We start from the raw sequence: 18,204 nt of genomic DNA, 5'->3' as shown, positions 1-18,204 counted from the left end.
GCCTATTTGCCTTTCCCTTTCTGTTCCCTCGCCCAAAAAGGATTATAACGGGCTATGCCCAGTGTTCAATGCCAGGGCCGTAAGCTGCCCTTCAGGACGTGTCGCCATCGTCCGTCATGTAATTGCTGCTGTGTGAGCGCAAGTATGCCGCCAGCCTTTGTCGTCAAGAAGTCAGAAACCACGCAGGCAGCCTGGGCATGACGTGTGGGCCTCCCTCACCTCGAGCCAACGCTGTCTGCCCTTCGCAGGGCTCTGCCGACGTGCTCTCTCTGCCACCTCGCCGGGGCCGTGGTACGGGCTGATGGGTGCTCCCTGCCTTCGCCAGCCGCGCCACCGAGTGTCTGGTGGAGGTCTCTGCTTTGACGCCGTGTGACAGGTTTTCAGCACAAAAGGACCCTAGCAGGAAATGAACAATGCTTGGGGGAGCGTTGCCAGTCCTCATAATGGTGCCGCACATCTTGTGATATTTGGCACATTCCTAAATACCTGGCTCCTGGAGGCGGGGGATTAAATAACGATTGCTTCCTTCCTCTTTGAAGCAAAGCTTAGCTCTGTGGTTGCAGAGAAATGCTTGAAATGTCACTCGAGCTGAAGGGAAAAAAAATCTTCTGCCTTCCGATCCTCCCTGTCCCCAGGCCCCCAGAGTGTAGACTGCAGTGTTCATCTATGGTTTCTCAGTGAAAGTGTTTACAAGTATGGGAGGCATCCAGAGGCTGTAGTGTGGCTGGCTCTGGGTATGTGGGAGGATTTATCAGTGTTATGGGGAGAGGTGGGTCCCGTTCTGCACTGAGGCACTCATGTGCTTTCACTCCTCTTTAGGGAAAGGAGAAACAAAGATGGGGCTGGGTGCAGGAAGCTGAATACCTCAGAATGAGCTTCTTTTTTCTGCTTCCTTAGGAGACCTCGTTGGCTATTTGTGATTGAAATTGCTTTTATTTTTAATCTTTGTTTTTCTCTATTTCACAAGTGCAAAAGCAGAGGCTGCTCATTTCTGTGTTGGTTTCCTAACATAGTCATTGTTAGCAAATCGGTATTGATTTATTCCTACGAAAATACATCAACGTTTGAAGTAAAATCCAATCCCATTAAGAATGATACAGGTCTTCCAAATGGAGAAAAGTAGGTCAAATATTGCACCAATCAACCCAGAGCATGTTCCTTTAAGCAAAATAAATGTGTGAATACACTTAAACTGTCAGCATGTCATTTGATTGCCATTATTATGCGTCTTTTGGCATGAGCTGGCAAAGCCCTCTGCGACTGAACGCTGGTTGAAAATGTCAGCTCTGGTGTGTTAACCGGGCTGTGTTTTACATTTGTATTTTGCACAGGGGGAAAGGGGGTGCAAGCTTAAATAAATCTTGGCCCCCCCCGCAACAGTTGACTCCAACTTACGCAGGAGAGCTCCGCTATTGTATGCAAGGGGCATTGTAGCAATGCAGCACAGGAACACGATTTAAATCTGATCATTAAAGTGCCGCAGCGAGAGGCTGTGAGAGACGGTGTGGATGGTCCATCTGCAAAATCTGTGCTCCTGGTTTACAAGGAGGAGGGGTGGAGGGGGGAGAAAAAGCAGCTGCTTGGCTGTGCTATGAGAGGGAGAGACTGACTGTTGGCACCATCTGTAGCTGTCCTTTGTGCTTGCTGCTTTATCTGTTCATTATAGTATGATACTGAATTTCTCGTGCTTTGAGTGTAAATGAGTTGAGATGTGCCCAATACTGTCAGCATAAAAAGCAGTAACTAAGTACGCTAAAGATGAATAGCGTAATCTGTAAATTCATTTTGAGTTTGTTTCATCTGACTTGAATAGCACAGGAAGTGATGTTCTCCAGAAGGCAGCTGTACCAGATGTGGGGGTATATCCTCACCCTGCCAGCCAGCGCCGGTGGAGGTGGATGGGGTAAGGAAGAGGGAGGGCAGCGTGGCATTTCAGGTGAATGGGAGCAGGATCATTCGGAGGGTCCTTGCTCCGGCTGGGGCAGGGGGATGCCCAGGGGCTGGTGGCTCTGGACTCGGCTGCGCACAGCTCCGTCTGCATTCCGTGCACAAACACCGGCGCTGGGAAGAGAGCGATTATTATACATGGTACATGAGTCGAAACGTCCTGGGGGAGGAAAGGTTAAACCTCTCAGTAATGAGTGCTGTGATAGGGATGAGTAAATTCATTGCATTTTATACCTGCAGTCTCTTAGTTTGTCAAAAACACGAGCCCTCTCCAGATAACTTGTAGAATGTAACTGTCTGGCTTATCTTGAGGACCTCTTTGTTCTTTGGCACTTTACATTTCACCTTTATAAACGCATCTGTTAGATATTAGTAATAATAATAACTCATTAATATCTTTTCTTATCTCCACCTCGCTGAAGCAGTGCTATCTTTTTGGCATATTCCTTTTCCAGAAGTTGCTCTGCTTTTTTTTCAAAGCAGGTATGGCCTTTGTTTGCGGATTCATGTCCTCAGCCCCATTAGGTTGTTGTTATCTTTTTTCTCAAGTGCATATATGTGTACAGAAGGAGCAGCTCCCTCCGCATCAGAGCCACGGCTAAGATGGACGGTTTCCATTTGACACTGCAGTAATTACACTCAGCTGTGGCAGTGCTCAGCATGCCCTGTTACCCTGACATGGCTGCGTTCACTGTTCGGCAGTGCACTTGGTTCGCTCTGCTCAGCACCCGAGCGGCCGGAGCGTGCGTGAAGACGCTCGGCCAGGCAGCGATTTTCATCCGGGCGGCTGGAAAAGGGGGAGGGGGCCTTTGTCACTGCCACATTAGTAATGATATGCCAGGGATAAAAGGTGAGCATAATTTGATCAAATGCTTGTTGACAGATTCCTTGGCTAATAGAGAAGCAGCTTAGACTGACACTCGGTGCTGGAGCATTTCACACATCTCGGGGGAGCGCTCCCTGTGGGCTAAGTGTGAGGCTGACAATTTCGAAGTGGCCGTGTTGAGTTACATAAAGGAGCGGTGTCCCCTTTTTGTCATAGCAGTGCTCCGAACTGCTTCCTGAAACACCGCTCTTGACCTTCTGCCTGATAAATGCAATGAGTTCACTGCATCTCCTTTGTCCAGACACAGGAACGGTCTGGATTTAACTGTTTTTCTTGTGGCCAGTAAACTTAAGAAATTTCAGTTGTTTCTCAAACTGAAAAATCATATTTGCGGGCATTCTTGGCAAAACACTTTTTTTTTCCTTGCAAATACGACTTTACAATTAGTCCCTTGGGAATTTGCTCTAAGTATTTGTTGACAGTACCTCTGAGTATCTACTGAGAAAAGAAGGTGGTTGCTACCAGTGGTTTGCTACTGCTTGGAATTTTGTTACTAGGTTAAAAGATAACTATCGGGAAAAAAAAAAAAAAAAAAAAGAAATGAAAATAAAAGCCTGAATTTTAGATAATTCTTCATTTGTCTCTTAAATCTGCAAGCTTAAAATTACACTGAGAGCTCTCTTCCTTAAACCGCTGTGGCAGTTTGTTTCTGAGGAGCCTTCTGGTTCTCACCTGCTAGCACAATCTGTTGGCTTGTGTTCAGTTTACATCACCCTAGGAAAGCACTTAGTTTAAAAAAAAAATAAATACAAAGCATTTTATTGTTAGGAAGTTTTTGCAAAGCAGACTTGGAAGAATGAAAAACCCCAAGCACTTCCCCTTGGGGATGTTTCTGCAGCTCCAGAACCGAGTGCAATTTGTCTGCGCCTCGTCTGGTGAAGCCCTTCCCCACGCCATACCTTAGCGACATTTTGCCCAAGCCACTGTGGTCCTGGGGCTCCACCGGCAGCCCTGTGGCCCGGGGGTGTTACTGGAGGCTGCTGTGCACTTGCTGGAGCCAGACTGCGCTCACAGTTGCTTTCTCAGGCTCTGTTCATTCCAAAGAACATGGGTTTTGTAACAGGGGCTGGTCTTCTCTGACTGAGGGTGCCTAAGGAAAGGCCACATTTTCAGAGATAATGAACCCTTTCATGTCTTCAGAGGGAGTTGCAAGCTTTTAGTCTCTAGGAAATCTCTGCCTATCATCGTTCATAAGCGTGATTTTCCTGTAAGCACAGAAGTACCCTTATTGACCAGAAGATTAGTCACATAATGGAAGCAAGCATTTATGGGTTATGCTGGTTCAAATATAGATCTAAGTGCCTAACTTTTGTATACACACATTAGTGTGGCTGTATTCTCATGTTTATCTATTCAGGACTGGTAGCTAGTAGTTTTGGAAATGAATTCCAGCACATGGGTTTCTCTTCATGCCTCTCCAATTAAGCTTTTGCACAAAAATAGCCCAACAGAAAAGAGATCTTGTTATCCTTTGCTCCCCTCTGTGAATGATGTCTTCTGTATGTTTTTGTTTCATTTCTGTTAGTGTGAAATGAACTCTTCCACGTTTTTTTTCACTCACAACAGCTACCCCATGTCCTTGTGCCTCATCCATTCTCCATCTCTTTGCTGCTTAGCTCAGACGAGTTCTCTCATGCCTCCTGGGCTGCGCAGAATGTTTGTAACTTGTGTAAAAACATTGTAATGATAGTGTAGGGCAATTACAGACTCAATTTGATAGGATAATAATGTGAGTGGTGGATCGTGGATGAGCTTTTCACTCCTGGGGCTTGTCTGTTCAGATTGTGGCTCTTGTTATAGCAGCTTGTGTCTGCACTCAGCTGTACCAGTTACTCCATTGTGCACTTACTGTCATTTTGCTCTGTTTGCACAGCGCTGCTTTCGTCGTGGTGTGAGGAGCTGGGACGGCTCTTGCTGCTTCGCCACCAGAAAAGCCGGCAGAACGATCCTCCAGGGAAGCTACCCATGCAACCCCCCATGAACTCTATGAGCTCCATGAAACCCACCCTCTCTCATAGGTGAGTCTCAGCCCAGTCTGTGGGAGTGGAAGCATGCACAGATATACCACGTGGCAGATGTTTTAACTGAAATGCTTGTTACAGAGGTAGCTAAGGTGTTTTGTGCACTGAACAGTGCAGCAGACAACAGGGGATGTATAATTACAGCACATCCTAAATAAATGCAGTTGTTGTCTTTGCTGTTACCTGGTGCATAGTGGAATGATGCTTCCATCATAAAATCTGTGCTCAGATCAAGTGGGCTTACTTTCAAACTTGAAGCTGTGCCCTAAGGATGAACTTGTACAACATACCTCTCAGCAGACATCTTCCAAATGCGGCTGGCTTTTCTTGAGGTTGTTCTGTTTGTACGTTGTGTTAAAAATGCCATGCTAGTTTAAAGCACTTGTGTAGTGGGAGTACCCATAGCTGTGAGAATGTCCTACATCACCTTACATCAGATGAGGACCACAAAGTAGTTAATTCAGAAAAAATGGGAGCACTAAAGGGCACTAGAAGAAACCAAGGATGTGAGCTTTAGATTAACAGTTCACACAGAGAAACAGAAATTGTATTTCTTGCTTTCGGAGCTTAGGTCAAGGCAAAAGCTGAGGAGTAAGTGTAGACAGGGTTAAACATTCACTTTATGTTTTATATTTCAGAGTTTTTTTCAAGGCTTACATTCCCACAGCATCACATTAAAGAAATCACAATAGTATAAATTGTTTTTTGTGTAGGGCACTCCCATTAGTAAAGAATTATTACAGTGTAGGTGAGGCTAAATTCCTTGTACCTAGATCTGTGGTAGCATAATATGTCTTGAACGTCCATGTTAGAACGGAGCTTAGGGATTTGACTCATCTTTGTACTAGTGTATTTGCATGTGTGAAATTGTCTTGAAACCACATCTTTTTCCCCCATATGTTGTATTTATGGGAGAACCATGAGAACTCTATGCCTTTTTATTTTAGTACTTGAGAATAAAGACCTTTTTCTAGAATAACTAATACAATATCGCTGACTTTTTGAAGCATCTGCATTGTCACTTTTTTCAGCTGATTATGTAATGACGGATTGTAAACGTGCTTCAAAACAAAAGTAGAAAACCTTCTGTTGTAAAACAATTTTTTACACTTCGGGAGAAGCTTTGCAGAATCTTGGGTGAAATTTAGCAGAGCGGTCAGTCTGCACAAAAACATGTGGTGCAGTATATAAACACTCTGAGGCGTAGTTTTGTAGATTTTAGATGCACAATTCGCACCTGACCTTTTAGCCTGTGTTACCCTGAAGCCCATAAGGTACAGATGAAAGCACTGTCCTACCTCACAGAGGCTGTGTACTGTATTGCTAGATAAGATAGATACAATTCTTTTGTCTTTCATGGCAGTTCTCCCTCAAAACCATGACACGTTAGAGAGCGCAAATACTCTCTCCTGCTAAATGCTCTCTCACTGGCATTTCTGAAATAGCAGCTTACCCAATACTCTAGCTAAGAGTAGAACATCCTGTCTGGTATCAAGCAGTCCCTGTAAGTTTCTCTTGAGTAATGTCCTTGAAATGCTTTACGCAAAATGACGCTGGGAGTTAGCTCTAAATTACTGCTGTTTACCTATGAGATATCCCTCTAGAAACATTATTTCCGTGGCACAACTTCTTATCTATAATAGCTGCAGCAGCATCTTAGGGATTTGAAATACCTGCCAGCCGTGGAGCATCGCTGCTTCCATGTGTACTGTTCTCTCATCTGTAATTTAGCCGTAACTACGACTGCTCAAAGTATCTCAGGTGGTACATTACAATGAGACATCTTGTGGCTCTCCAACTTCTTTTTCCAGCTGGAAGTGTTTATTTTCATGGACATTTTATGATGGGTCTATCAGACAGTAGTGAACTATGAGATAGAGAAGAACTGAGTTTTCTGTTTGCTAAATAGAAGATGAAAAGCACTTAAATATAACCCCAGTGATAAAGCTGTTGGTGAGGCAACATTTGTATATTTTTATTAGATCACATTTGGGTTAAAAGCGTAGTATTAAAGTTCACAGTATATTATCTCTAATTCACAAGGGTTTTGTGTAAATTAGAAAAAAAAAAAAAAAAAAAGTTTTGCATTTCCTAGAAGAAACTAATGTAGCTAGCTATTTCAAGTTTTGTAGAAGAATTTGATAGCAAGTTAGAGCAACCAAGAGCATATTCAAGAACTTAGCATAGCTCAACAAAGAGAATATAGGATATATGACAACTGCTGAACATCACTAGACAGAAAAGAAACTTCCTCTGTCATCAGACTGTCTGGAGTACCTAATGCAGGACTTTCTCTGACATTGCTTTTGCTAGCAACAGAATTACCCAGAACTTCAGTCAGACGCTATAGATTGTCATTGCATGTTACATTGCATACTACAGACTTACAGCTGCATAGTAGTGAAGCTTAAAGAGGCCATGGCTATTTAAAGTAAATTCTGACTCAAGAATGTATCATAAGAGTTGAAATCTAAGGATTTGTATTTAAGAAACTGGGAGCACATACATTGGAAGGAGTTCAGGTTTGGTCTAGTTTTAGGGTAACCTTTTATTTTGAAAAAGTGAATGGAGGAGTGGGAGAAAACTGAGGTAGACAGGTCAAGGAGGGCTTTGGTAGCAATGTTATTGGTCAGATGGACACTTAGTGAGAGCAGAATGTAAGCCATGTAAGGATTTGCACATGTGCAAAAAATGCTTTCAAAGTAAAGACTGCCTTGTGCTAATTTATTTTTAAATTTAGCCTTTCATTAACAGAGTGATTGAGTGTTAAATAAGTACGCAAGTTGCATATAGAACAAAAATTCAATGAAATACCTACTTTATAATGCCAGATGGTTGGTTAGACTGCAAACTCATGCGCTTTATAAACAGAGTGAACGCTGGATTCTCAAAAAAAAAAAAAAAAATCTATGTACTGCAATAATTTTGAGCTCAAAATCGAGAATGAGATGCACTCATTTTTTTAGACTTCTTTACTGATTCACATGGGTAAACTTTACATGTGTACTGAGGGACCAGTGTGAGACCTACCCACTTCTTTAATCCTGTGTAACTTTCAATTTAAACCCTTCTTAAAGGATTTGTGGGGGACTTAAGGAGAGCCTGTAGTCTTTGGGCTGGCCCAGGAGTGAAATTTCATGCTTAACGTAACTTCTTTGTATTGCAGTTTTCTATTCTGACATAATGTCGATAACAATAGACAAATACTACTCCGAGTGACTGATTTTTACTTTTAAAGGCGCTTTAAGATTTTTGGCAAATGCTGCTACTGCTTTGATGAAGTTCCTGCTTATCACTTCATTACATTAAGTGGTGGACCTCGGTAGATGTGGATCAAATTGAATCTTGGTTAAAATGGGTATGGTTTCCATCGTACTCAGTGGAAATTGCACCCTACTTTGTCAATGAGAACACCTGAAGATGTGCAGCTGTTAATTGCAGCCTGCTATGTTGTCGTGAGTGTTCTTTGGGTTCTTACTGTCATCTTTCTCATTTCAAATATTGCTCTTCTGTATTAATAAGCAGCTGTCCTGTAGTTAGTGACCAAATGTCTAGAGTAATGTCTGCATAGGGAAGTCAAGATTGATGAAAAATACAAAGATCAAGTTATTTTTAATACAAATTACTTGGTGCCAGAGGTTTTGATGAAATTAAACAGTAGATCAAATTAAGTAGTAATTCAATATTACAGTAGGTACTTTATTATCGTTATTGTTTTATGTTCAGGCAATTGCCATAAATACCTTTTATTGGTAAGACTTGCTTTACAAGGGTGCTTATTTTAGTGTTTGTTTTGGCACTTGATCTTCCAACTTAACTAACACCTGAACTTGCATTGGTAGGAGCAGCATTCTCTCTTGGAAGAGAATGACGGTTGTGTCTGATTTTGTACTGGGTGGTTAGGACCACCCCTGATATGGGCTGCTAAGAATCAAGGGTGATCCGGCAACAAGGGACCAGCAGCAACATTGTCAAAGTTTCTGCAAAGGTTGTAGCCTTTTCAATTTTGCCGTGGTAGGCACTTTTGGCTGATAGTGATCGTCACTTGAAAAATGTCTAGATGAGGGAAACGGTTCAAGTGAAAGCTCTGTTGTGGGGTGTACAGTCTTATGGAAACACGTATGTTGTACATCTTCCATACGTCAGTTCCAAGTTGGGGATCGCTTCATTATTGCATGTGGTTGGGGTATAGAGCAACAGTCTTTGAAAAAAATCAAAAGTTCAGGTTAAAAATAAGATTGTTTCAGTCATTTCACCTATTTATTTATGAAATAGTGAAATAAATATTATTAGGGAATGAACAGATAGCAAATCCAAATGTAAGAGAATATAGTTGGTAAAGTATACTCGGTTCAAGTAACTCTCCCAATTCTGTAAGAGCAGTCTTTTTTTTTTTTTTTTTTTTTTTTTTTTTTTTTTTAAATCATCTAAACCAAAAAATGTTAAAATCCACCATCAGGAGAAAACAAGAGGAAAGTTCAGAATCTATAAATGTTCCTGCAGAGGTGGCATTACTTAAAGGGAAAAAAAAAAAAAAAAAAAAAAAGACAAAAATTGTTAAAAGCAGTTTTAAGTAAGACCCCTGATGCTCTAAGCATTGTAAAGACAAAACTGTAATTGCTTGGAAATACTGTCCCAAGACTGTTTGCCCATCTTGTCCCCTGAGAGCACTAACATTAGATTTAGCATACTCTTATTATGGGGAGGAACAGGAAGAAAGCCTTGAATGTTGGAACTAAAAGCAATGATTAGTGCTCTCTACTTGAAAACTGAACGTGTGTGACCATAAGCTGTTAATAATTAAACCTTTAATATTTTCATGTGAAAAATCTGCATTTCATTTTAGGTGAGATTATTTTGCGGTCAGTTCTTGTGGTAAAAGGAGAGACTGATAGATATGAGCTCTGAAAACAGTAATGGGCAGCTTAAATCCTCTTCAAATGTATATTCCTCACATGTCTGGTAAAAAAGGTATAGGGTTTTGTTGTGTGTTTACTGTTTACAGCACCTTGCACACGTCATGATAGGGTTTCTGTACTGGCTAGGGTGTCAAAGTAAGTGCTTTTGCTGTAACAGCAATATGTGGTAGTACAGCTACTGTAATTTTGTAATGGTATTTGTACATACATGTAAGTGTTACTCTTTACATTTTTTTCCTCTACGTTTTATGTATAACATAAAGTTTGGGGTTTTGTGATGCATATATTTTTTTTTTTGAATTAAAAAGTGCCAGCTGATATTTTTATAAATCCAGATGAAGACTTGGCAAATAGTATTTAAGGAATGTCTGCTGACTGAGGCAAAATCTGACCTTTTCAGGCTTTGCCCTGTCTACAGTAGTTTTTGAAATATAGGTATGCGTTCGAAAAGACAGCTTTCATCCCTGTCAATGGGGCACATTGAATGTCCAGTTCCTAAAAATGCCTAATTGATTGCGATTGAAGTTCAGTGATACGCATAATAGTCTCATGAGCTTTACACGAGGGCTGCTCTCAGAAGCAGATGGTTCATGCCCCAGGTCAAGGCGATTTTGCTCTTCCAGTGCACTGGGAAGGCTCCCTCTGTCACTTGCTCTCAGCAACCCAACTCATTTGGGGTGGCACAGGTGTTACAAATCATTCAGCAGTGACAGTACTGGTAGCCTTTACCCAAGCTCCCTGTCAGTGCAGTAACTGTGCAGTGGCACAGAAAGCTGTGCAGTGCCTAGCTCCGTGATGCAGCACTCAGTAAAATCACCGGGTGTCTCGTGCTGGCCTGGGGGGCCACAGGGTCCCGGGGCAATGTGCTAAGGTGGTTGGTGGTGTCAGCTTGTGCAGAGTGGGAAAGGAAATCACTGCTGTAAAGGGTGCCTAACGTGTTCTCATTTTCATTTTCATATTTGTGGTGTTTTTGTTGTTGTTGTTGTTTGTGTTTGTTTTGTTTTGTTTTGTTTTTGGGGGGGAGTAATTGGCCAATATGAACACGTGTATTTGGTCTGAAACTTGGTATTTTTCTGGATGCCTCTTCCTTACACGCACCTGTAATTGATTGTTAGATGAAAACGTGACCCTCCGCAGGATTCCTCTGTAAATAGCTTATAAAAGGAGTGCATTCCCCATAAGTTGGCTTTCTTTATCACTCCCCCTCCTCCCGTACCGAGTGCCGCCGGTGTGGCAGGAGGGGAGCTGTGGTGCTGGCTGCCAGCCCCGAGGCGGGTCACCAACTCCTCGCCTTCTGCCGGGGCTCACCACAAAGGCGGCCGCCCGCCCCCCAGCACCCCCGGGGGCCCGGCGCGGCTATGAAGGGGCCGCTGCGCACCTGGGGGGCTGCTGCGGGCCCGGGGGGCACCCCCGCACCTTGCCCCCAGCCCCACAGCCCGGGGAAGGCACCGCGGGATGCCGGGGCGACGGCTCGGCGGCCGTAGTGCCACCAGCACCCTCCCGGCGACTCGCTCGGGGGGAGGCGGCCCCCCCGCCCTGCGCCTCCCTCACACCGAGTGAGGGGACCCTCCCGAGGCTGTGGGGGCCCCCCGAGGCTGTGGGGATCCCCCCGAGCAGCGGGGACACCCCCCGCAGAGCTGGGACCCCCCGAGGAGCGGGGAGCCCCCCGGCAGGCAGCGGGGACCCCCCGGGCCCTCCCCGGGCCGCCGGCTCCGGCGCGGTCGCGCCCCGACCCCGCAGCCGCCCCCGGCCGCCCCGCGGTAAGTTGTGGAGGGCTCCTGCCGCTGCCCGGCCCGCCCCCCGCCTCCCTGGGAAAGCGGCTTTTTGTCTGCTCTCCGGCGGCGTAAATCAGCCTCGTCTCAAAAATCCGGGAGCCGCCAAGCGCCGGAGTCGGAGCGCGGAGCTCCCCGTGCCCGGGGCTGCCGCCGGGCTGCTCCGTGCCCCTGCCTCGGAGGCTGCGGCAGGAGTGGAAGCTGCTCACGCGTTCAGCCGCTCCTTCCCCGGTTGTTGTAGCAGTCGCTGACCTCCAGGCACTATGAATAAACAGCAAAGCTGGGAACAAAAGGAGTCTTCTGGCTGCCATTATCTCACATTAACATAGCAGACGCGCTGCGGTGTGAACAATGCGAGTCTCATTCGCCGATAATCAGCGAGTACCCAGGCATTTGGATTACCAAGGCAACAGGCAATGGTAGAATACTGGGTGGGTGTGTTTTTTATTGTAAAGGAGCAGTCGGATATGGAAACCCAGGTATATTGATAAAGCAGAGCAGAAGGAATGCCTTGTGGCAGGGGGGGACCGAGGACGTGGGGTTGCATTCCGACACACGTGAGATAAATAAGGCATGGATGGAGCAGGTCTGTGCTGCGAGATGCAATAAAGATTAAACTGCATTTGTCAGGCTGAAAGCGATCATAAGATAATTTCAGCATTTTGGAAAAGGTAACAGGTGGCATGTTAACAATAGGGCTGTTACCGGAGGATTTTGTAATGTAATCTGGGCTGTAGTAATGCATTGCATGGTCTACTTGTGTGACAATGGAACTGGGTGTGATGCTTTAATCTTTTTTCCTTTGATCAGATGGATGCTGTAGTCCCATACCATCAGTACGGTGATAACCCCTTCAGCTTCTGCTGAGGCAGGAGCAGCTCTCTGTAGCATTTGTTTCTTACCTGCATAGCTGTTATCATTTGTTCCACCTGCACAGAAATAAGTTGCGTTGTGTCTGTATCTCGGCGCGCGTCCGCACACACACATGTGTGGACATACGTGAAACCGATAACTGCTACCGGGAGCGTAGCAGAGCTGTGTGTGTGAAGGGGGGTGTGGGTGTTCGCAGGCTCAGAAACACCGGAATTAATCTCATTATTTGGCCTGATGCGTTCTCTAATTTCAGGAGTAGGTTCAGACGCACTAACTCTGGGCGAGCAGCGTCGGACTCTGCAGGCATGGCTCTGGGAGTAAGGAGGCTGTTTGTAGAGTAAGGCAGCAAGCGTGGCACAGCCTGACCTGTAGCAGCCGCGTGGGAGCGGGAAGGCAATGTTCCTGCCCGGGGCACTGCCTAAGTCACACAGGCCTCGCAGGCCTGGCCAGGACTACGAAGAAAAAGTTGAAGGCTTTCAGCTTCTAAGGTACTGCGTATCACCTGCTGAGCCGCAGCCTTCGTTTCGCAGGTCTGTCTCCACGCACGCGGCTGTATCGTACATATGTGTATGGCTACAAGTGGCTGGCTGCATTGTGCATCTGTGTGGCTACGTAAAGGGCTACTGGAAATGGGCGTGATATTTGAAAGAGCAGAAGCAGGGCATGATAGCCATCTGCTAACTGCAGGTGCTATCTAAAGCAGAAGCTGACAAATTGCTCGCTGCTTTCACCTCTTGACTGTTTCACCTGCATCTGCTCGCCTAGATCAGATTCAGAACATTTCTATTTTTTTCAAGCAGCTTGCCAGAAAGCAGTCTTCCTTCATTTTATAGCGAATTATGAAATTTCTAACCGCTTTCAGTCTTCCTCTTCTGTTTATGTTGCCCATAGCCCAGTACAGGCAACATCCAGTACTGAAACAACTCTTGTGGTAATTCTCTTAACAGGGAAGGGCTAGATCCAGATGCTTTTGGAGTCAGGAGAATTAAAGATTTGACCAGGGTTAGGAAGCGTATTCATCTGGTCGGAAAAAGTGGAGGGAAAGAGCACACTTGAGAAGTTTTGTGGGGATAATTTTTGGAGCTGGATATTTTCTCTGGAAGACCTGAATGTTTGGAGTCATGCCATTAGGAAGTAGAGAGAAGCAGAATCTTGCAGAACACTTCCAGAATGACTTTTTTCATATTCACATTACATAAATACACCCAGTGATTGGGATGGGACTCTCCTTGTGTATTTGTTGATTGAACTAAATAGCGGAGCTTTAATATATGCCAATGTCCTTAAACTTCTTCAAATAATACTACTAAATACAGAAAGGTATATAAGGAAGGTATGCATCCTGTAGGCTTCATCAGTCAAAAGTAACTTATTGCAGCCCTCCAAAGTCAGTGCTAGCTTTCACGATTATTATACCGTTCTCTTTTCCCCTCATGTTTCATGTAAGTACCTTAGGGTACCTGTACGCAACATCGGCTTTTAGTTTGCTTCATGTTGAAATGATATGCAGAGATAGTCTTCGCTGCCTTTGCAGTATGCCTTCATATCTCCTTGCTGACTGTAAGTGGTCTTCATATGCTTTCCATGCTGGTGTCTCCTTGATCTGCCATTTTCCTCCAGGTGAACGGATTATCTTGAGTGGTTCCTACAGCCTACATAAAATGCAACACGAAAGGTCAAGTGATACCTTGATTTTTTTTTTTTGTGATAAAAAGATGTTAATAATAATGTTTTTCGATATCTGTGAACTAAACTAAAAATAGGTGTTGTGTTGTAAGCTAGCTTTGAATGTTTAAGTTGAAACATTTCAGCTGAACATGTTAGCTGTTTGAAGATGATGCATATATCTAAGTTGGTGAGGAATTGGTTTTGTTCCCCTGGGGAAGAAAAAAAAAATCAATGAAAACGAGAAGTTAGTTGTTTGTGTCTAAATGTGCGTTGTTCTTTTTAAAAAAAAAAAAAAAAAAAAAAAAAGCACATTTCTGAAATGTTTCTGATTGCCAGTAAGGAGCAACTAAATTTGTTTTTCTGGTGTCACATTGCTTCTCCAAAGTAGTAGTCAGGGCCAAGTATAGGTAAGTGGAAATTTGAACAGAAATAAATAAAAATGTCCACTTCATCTGTTATTTGCAAATAGGTTGTCAGGGCCTGCTAGCTTACTGAAATGGGAAAACTTTGCTGAAGTCCTTCCTAGAGCATTCTAGTGTTGTAGGTAACTGCTAATAGTGTTACATCTGTTCTTGTGATTTTATTATTGACTAGAGTCAAAGGGGGAAGGGGCTAAAACCAGGTGCGCCGGTGAAGACCTAAGGGATGGTACGCTAGAATGAGAGGGGCTGTGTGCCAGTGGGGTCCTTTGGTCAGATCCACAAGGTGCTGAGTGTAAGGAGACGCACCTGAAGTGCTTTTACACAAACGCACGCAGTATGAGGAATAAAATAGATGAGCTAGAAGTCCTGGCCCAGTCCCGCAACTACGACATCATCGGCATAAGCGAAACCTGGTGGGATGAGTCCTGTGACTGGGGTGTTGCGATAGATGGTTACAGGCTCTTCAGGAGGGACAGGCAGGGTAGGCGAGGTGGTGGGGTGGCGATGTATGTGAAGCAGGGGCTGGACTGTGTGGAACTTCAGGTCGGCGATGGCAAAGTTGAGAGCCTCTGGGTAAGGATCAAGGGACGAACGAATAAAGGGGATGTCGTTGTGGGAGTCTATTACAGACCCCCTGGCCAGGATGATAGCGCCGATAAATTATTCTTTACAGAACTAAGAGAGGCCTCGAGATTAACTCCCCTTGTCCTTATGGGGGACTTCAACTTGCCGGACGTTAACTGGGAGTGCCACACGGCTGACACGAGCAAGTCCAGGAGGTTCATGAAGCACCTAGATGATAACTTCTTGGTGCAGGTGCTAACGGAGCCAACTAGGAAAGGTGCCCTCCTAGACCTGTTGCTAGAAAACAGAGAGGGTCTGGTGGGAGATGTGGTGATTGGTGGCCGCCTCGGTCAGAGCGACCATGAAGTGGTTGAGTTCAAAATTTATGGTGACAGAAGGAAAAGTGCCACCAAAACCTCATCCCTAGATATGGGGAAAGCGGACTTCAGGCTGCTCAGGGAACTAGTCAGTAAGGTCCCCTGGGAAACTGCTCTTGAAGGCCTCGATGTCCACCAGTGCTGGTCACTCTTTAAGCGATGCCTCCTAGAAGCACAAGATAAGGCAATTCCAAAATATCGCAAGTCAGGCAGGCGGGGCAGGAGGCCGGCGTGGCTAACCAGGAATGTTCTAATGGAGATTAGGCGGAAACAGAGAGTGTTTCGCTACTGGAAGGAGGGCCAGGCGTCATGGAAAGAATACAGGGATGCTGTTCGTGTTTGTAGGGAGAAAGTTCGAGTGGCCAAAGCACAGCTAGAGTTGAAGCTGGCTGTGTCTGTGAGAGAAAATAAAAAGGTTTTTTTTAGATATGTAAATGGAAAAAGGAGAACTAAAGAATACATAGGGCCGCTCCTTGATAGGGAAGGTCTCCTCACAGACGATGACGTAGGCAAAGCAGAGACGCTTAACGCCTTCTTTGCCTCTGTCTTCAATGCCAATGATGGGCTTCGGGACCCAGGGTGCCCTGAGCTGGAGGACCGGGACGGTGGGGATGACAAACTCCCAACCGACCCTGAACGTGTGCGGGATTTGCTACTCCACCTGGATCCCTACAAGTCCATGGGTCCGGATGGGATTCATCCCCGGGTGCTGAAAGAGCTGGCGGATGTCATCGCGGAACCTCTATCAATTATTTTTCAACGATCCTGGGAATTTGGAGAGGTCCCGGTAGACTGGAAGCTGGCAAATGTTGTGCCGATTTTCAAGAAGGGTCAGAAAGAAGACCCTAGCAATTACAGGCCTGTCAGTCTCACGTCAGTGCCTGGTAAAATCATGGAGAAGTTGGTTCTCGGACTTATTGAGGCGCACCTGGGGGACAAAGCAGTCATTGGTCCCAGCCAGCATGGGTTTGTGAAGGGTAGGTCCTGCCTAACTAACCTGATTTCCTTTTATGATAAGATCACCCGTATGGTGGACCAAGGGAAACCAGCTGATGTGATTTTTTTGGACTTCAGCAAGGCTTTTGACACGGTTTCCCATAGGATCCTACTGGACAAAATGTCCACCATACAGCTAAATAAAAACATCATACGATGGGTGAGCAATTGGCTAACGGGCAGGGCCCAAAGGGTTATGGTAAATGGGGCTGCGTCAGGCTGGCGGGCGGTCACCAGTGGGGTCCCTCAAGGCTCCATTTTAGGGCCGGTGCTTTTCAATATTTTTATAAACGATCTGGATGTAGGAATAGAGGGTATTTTGAGCAAGTTTGCTGATGACACCAAACTTGGAGGAGTTGTGGACTCAAATGAGGGTGTAAAGGCCTTGCAGAGGGATCTGGACAGGTTGGAGAGCTGGGCGATCACCAACCGCATGAAGTTCAATAAGAGCAAGTGCCGGGTCCTGCACCTGGGACGGGGAAACCCTGGCTGCACGTACAGACTGGGCGATGAGACGCTGGAGAGCAGCCTAGAAGAGAGGGATCTGGGGGTCGTGGTAGACAGCAAGTTGAATATGAGCCAGCAGTGTGCCCTGGCAGCCAGGAGGGCCAATCGTATCCTGGGGTGCATCAAGCACGGCATCGCTAGTAGGTCAAGGGAGGTGATTGTCCCGCTCTACTCTGCGCTGGTACGGCCTCACCTCGAGTACTGTGTGCAGTTCTGGGCACCACAGTATAAAAAGGACATGAAACTGTTGGAGAGTGTCCAGAGGAGGGCTACGAAGATGGTGAAAGGCCTTGAGGGGAAGACGTACGAGGAGCGGCTGAGGTCACTGGGCCTGTTCAGCCTGGAGAAGAGGAGGCTGAGGGGGGACCTCATCACAGTCTACAACTTCCTCGCAAGGGGTTGTCAAGAGGCAGGAGACCTTTTCTCCATTAACACCAGTGACAGGACCCGCGGGAACGGGGTTAAGCTGAGGCAGGGGAAATTTAGGCTGGACGTCAGGAGGGGGTTCTTCACAGAGAGGGTGGTTGCACACTGGAACAGGCTCCCCAGGGAAGTGGTCACTGCACCGAGCCTGTCTGAATTTAAGAAAAGATTGGACTGTGAACTTAGTCACATGGTCTGAACTTTTGGGTAGACCTGTGCGGTGTCAAGAGTTGGACTTGATGATCCTTAAGGGTCCCTTCCAACTCAGGATATTCTATGATTCTATGATTCTATGATTCTATTTTTAAAGAGGTATGGGGGATTTGTTGATGCTGATAAGAAAATAACAGAGATGTGATGAAATTCATGCCTATTCCATAACATCAGCTCACTGAAAAGGCCATTTGAATTGAGTATATGCATGGCACTATGCGAAACACTGTTTTTCTTAGAGTAAGCTTAAAATTAGTTGATGGTGGTGCCCTAATTGAGAAGGATTGCTGAATGAATCTGTATTAATAATTAAAGCTACATGCATGGTGTTCATATGAGAAAAACCCAAGTAAAACAAAAACTAAACCTGGATGAAAGTAAGTAAAGCTGCATAATTTGTGAGATAATACAGGGCATGAAATGCAAGTATCAACACTAGACTTAAAAAGAGCTTCATTTCCTGTTCTGGTTGTGGGATTTGGTTTTTGGTTTTGGTTTTCATTGCAGATGAATGGGATTTTAGAGAGAAGAGGTGAGAGACAGGAGCATGGAGTCCTGTTTGGAAATCATGTGCTAGTTTGTATTAAAGTAGTGTCACCTAGAGGCTCCAGCCAAG

The 18,204-nt window shown here is 45.2% G+C and overlaps 1 protein-coding gene across 7 annotated transcripts in view; it reads left to right on the top strand.

Moving 5' to 3' along the window:
- ZMIZ1 (zinc finger MIZ-type containing 1) overlaps positions 1–18,204 on the top strand; it is a 299,337-nt gene that overhangs the window by 241,534 nt on the left and 39,599 nt on the right. For all 7 annotated transcript variants that reach the window (XM_032191678.1, XM_032191674.1, XM_032191675.1 and 4 more), the window contains one exon: positions 4,707–4,851. In XM_032191678.1, coding sequence (XP_032047569.1) covers positions 4,707–4,851 — 145 coding nt within the window. The remainder of the gene's footprint in view (positions 1–4,706; positions 4,852–18,204) is intronic.

Source organism: Aythya fuligula, chromosome 7 (genome assembly GCF_009819795.1).
Source record: "Aythya fuligula isolate bAytFul2 chromosome 7, bAytFul2.pri, whole genome shotgun sequence".
Classification (NCBI taxonomy): Eukaryota; Metazoa; Chordata; class Aves; order Anseriformes; family Anatidae; genus Aythya; species Aythya fuligula.
This window is presented reverse-complemented; position numbering and strand designations above follow the sequence as displayed.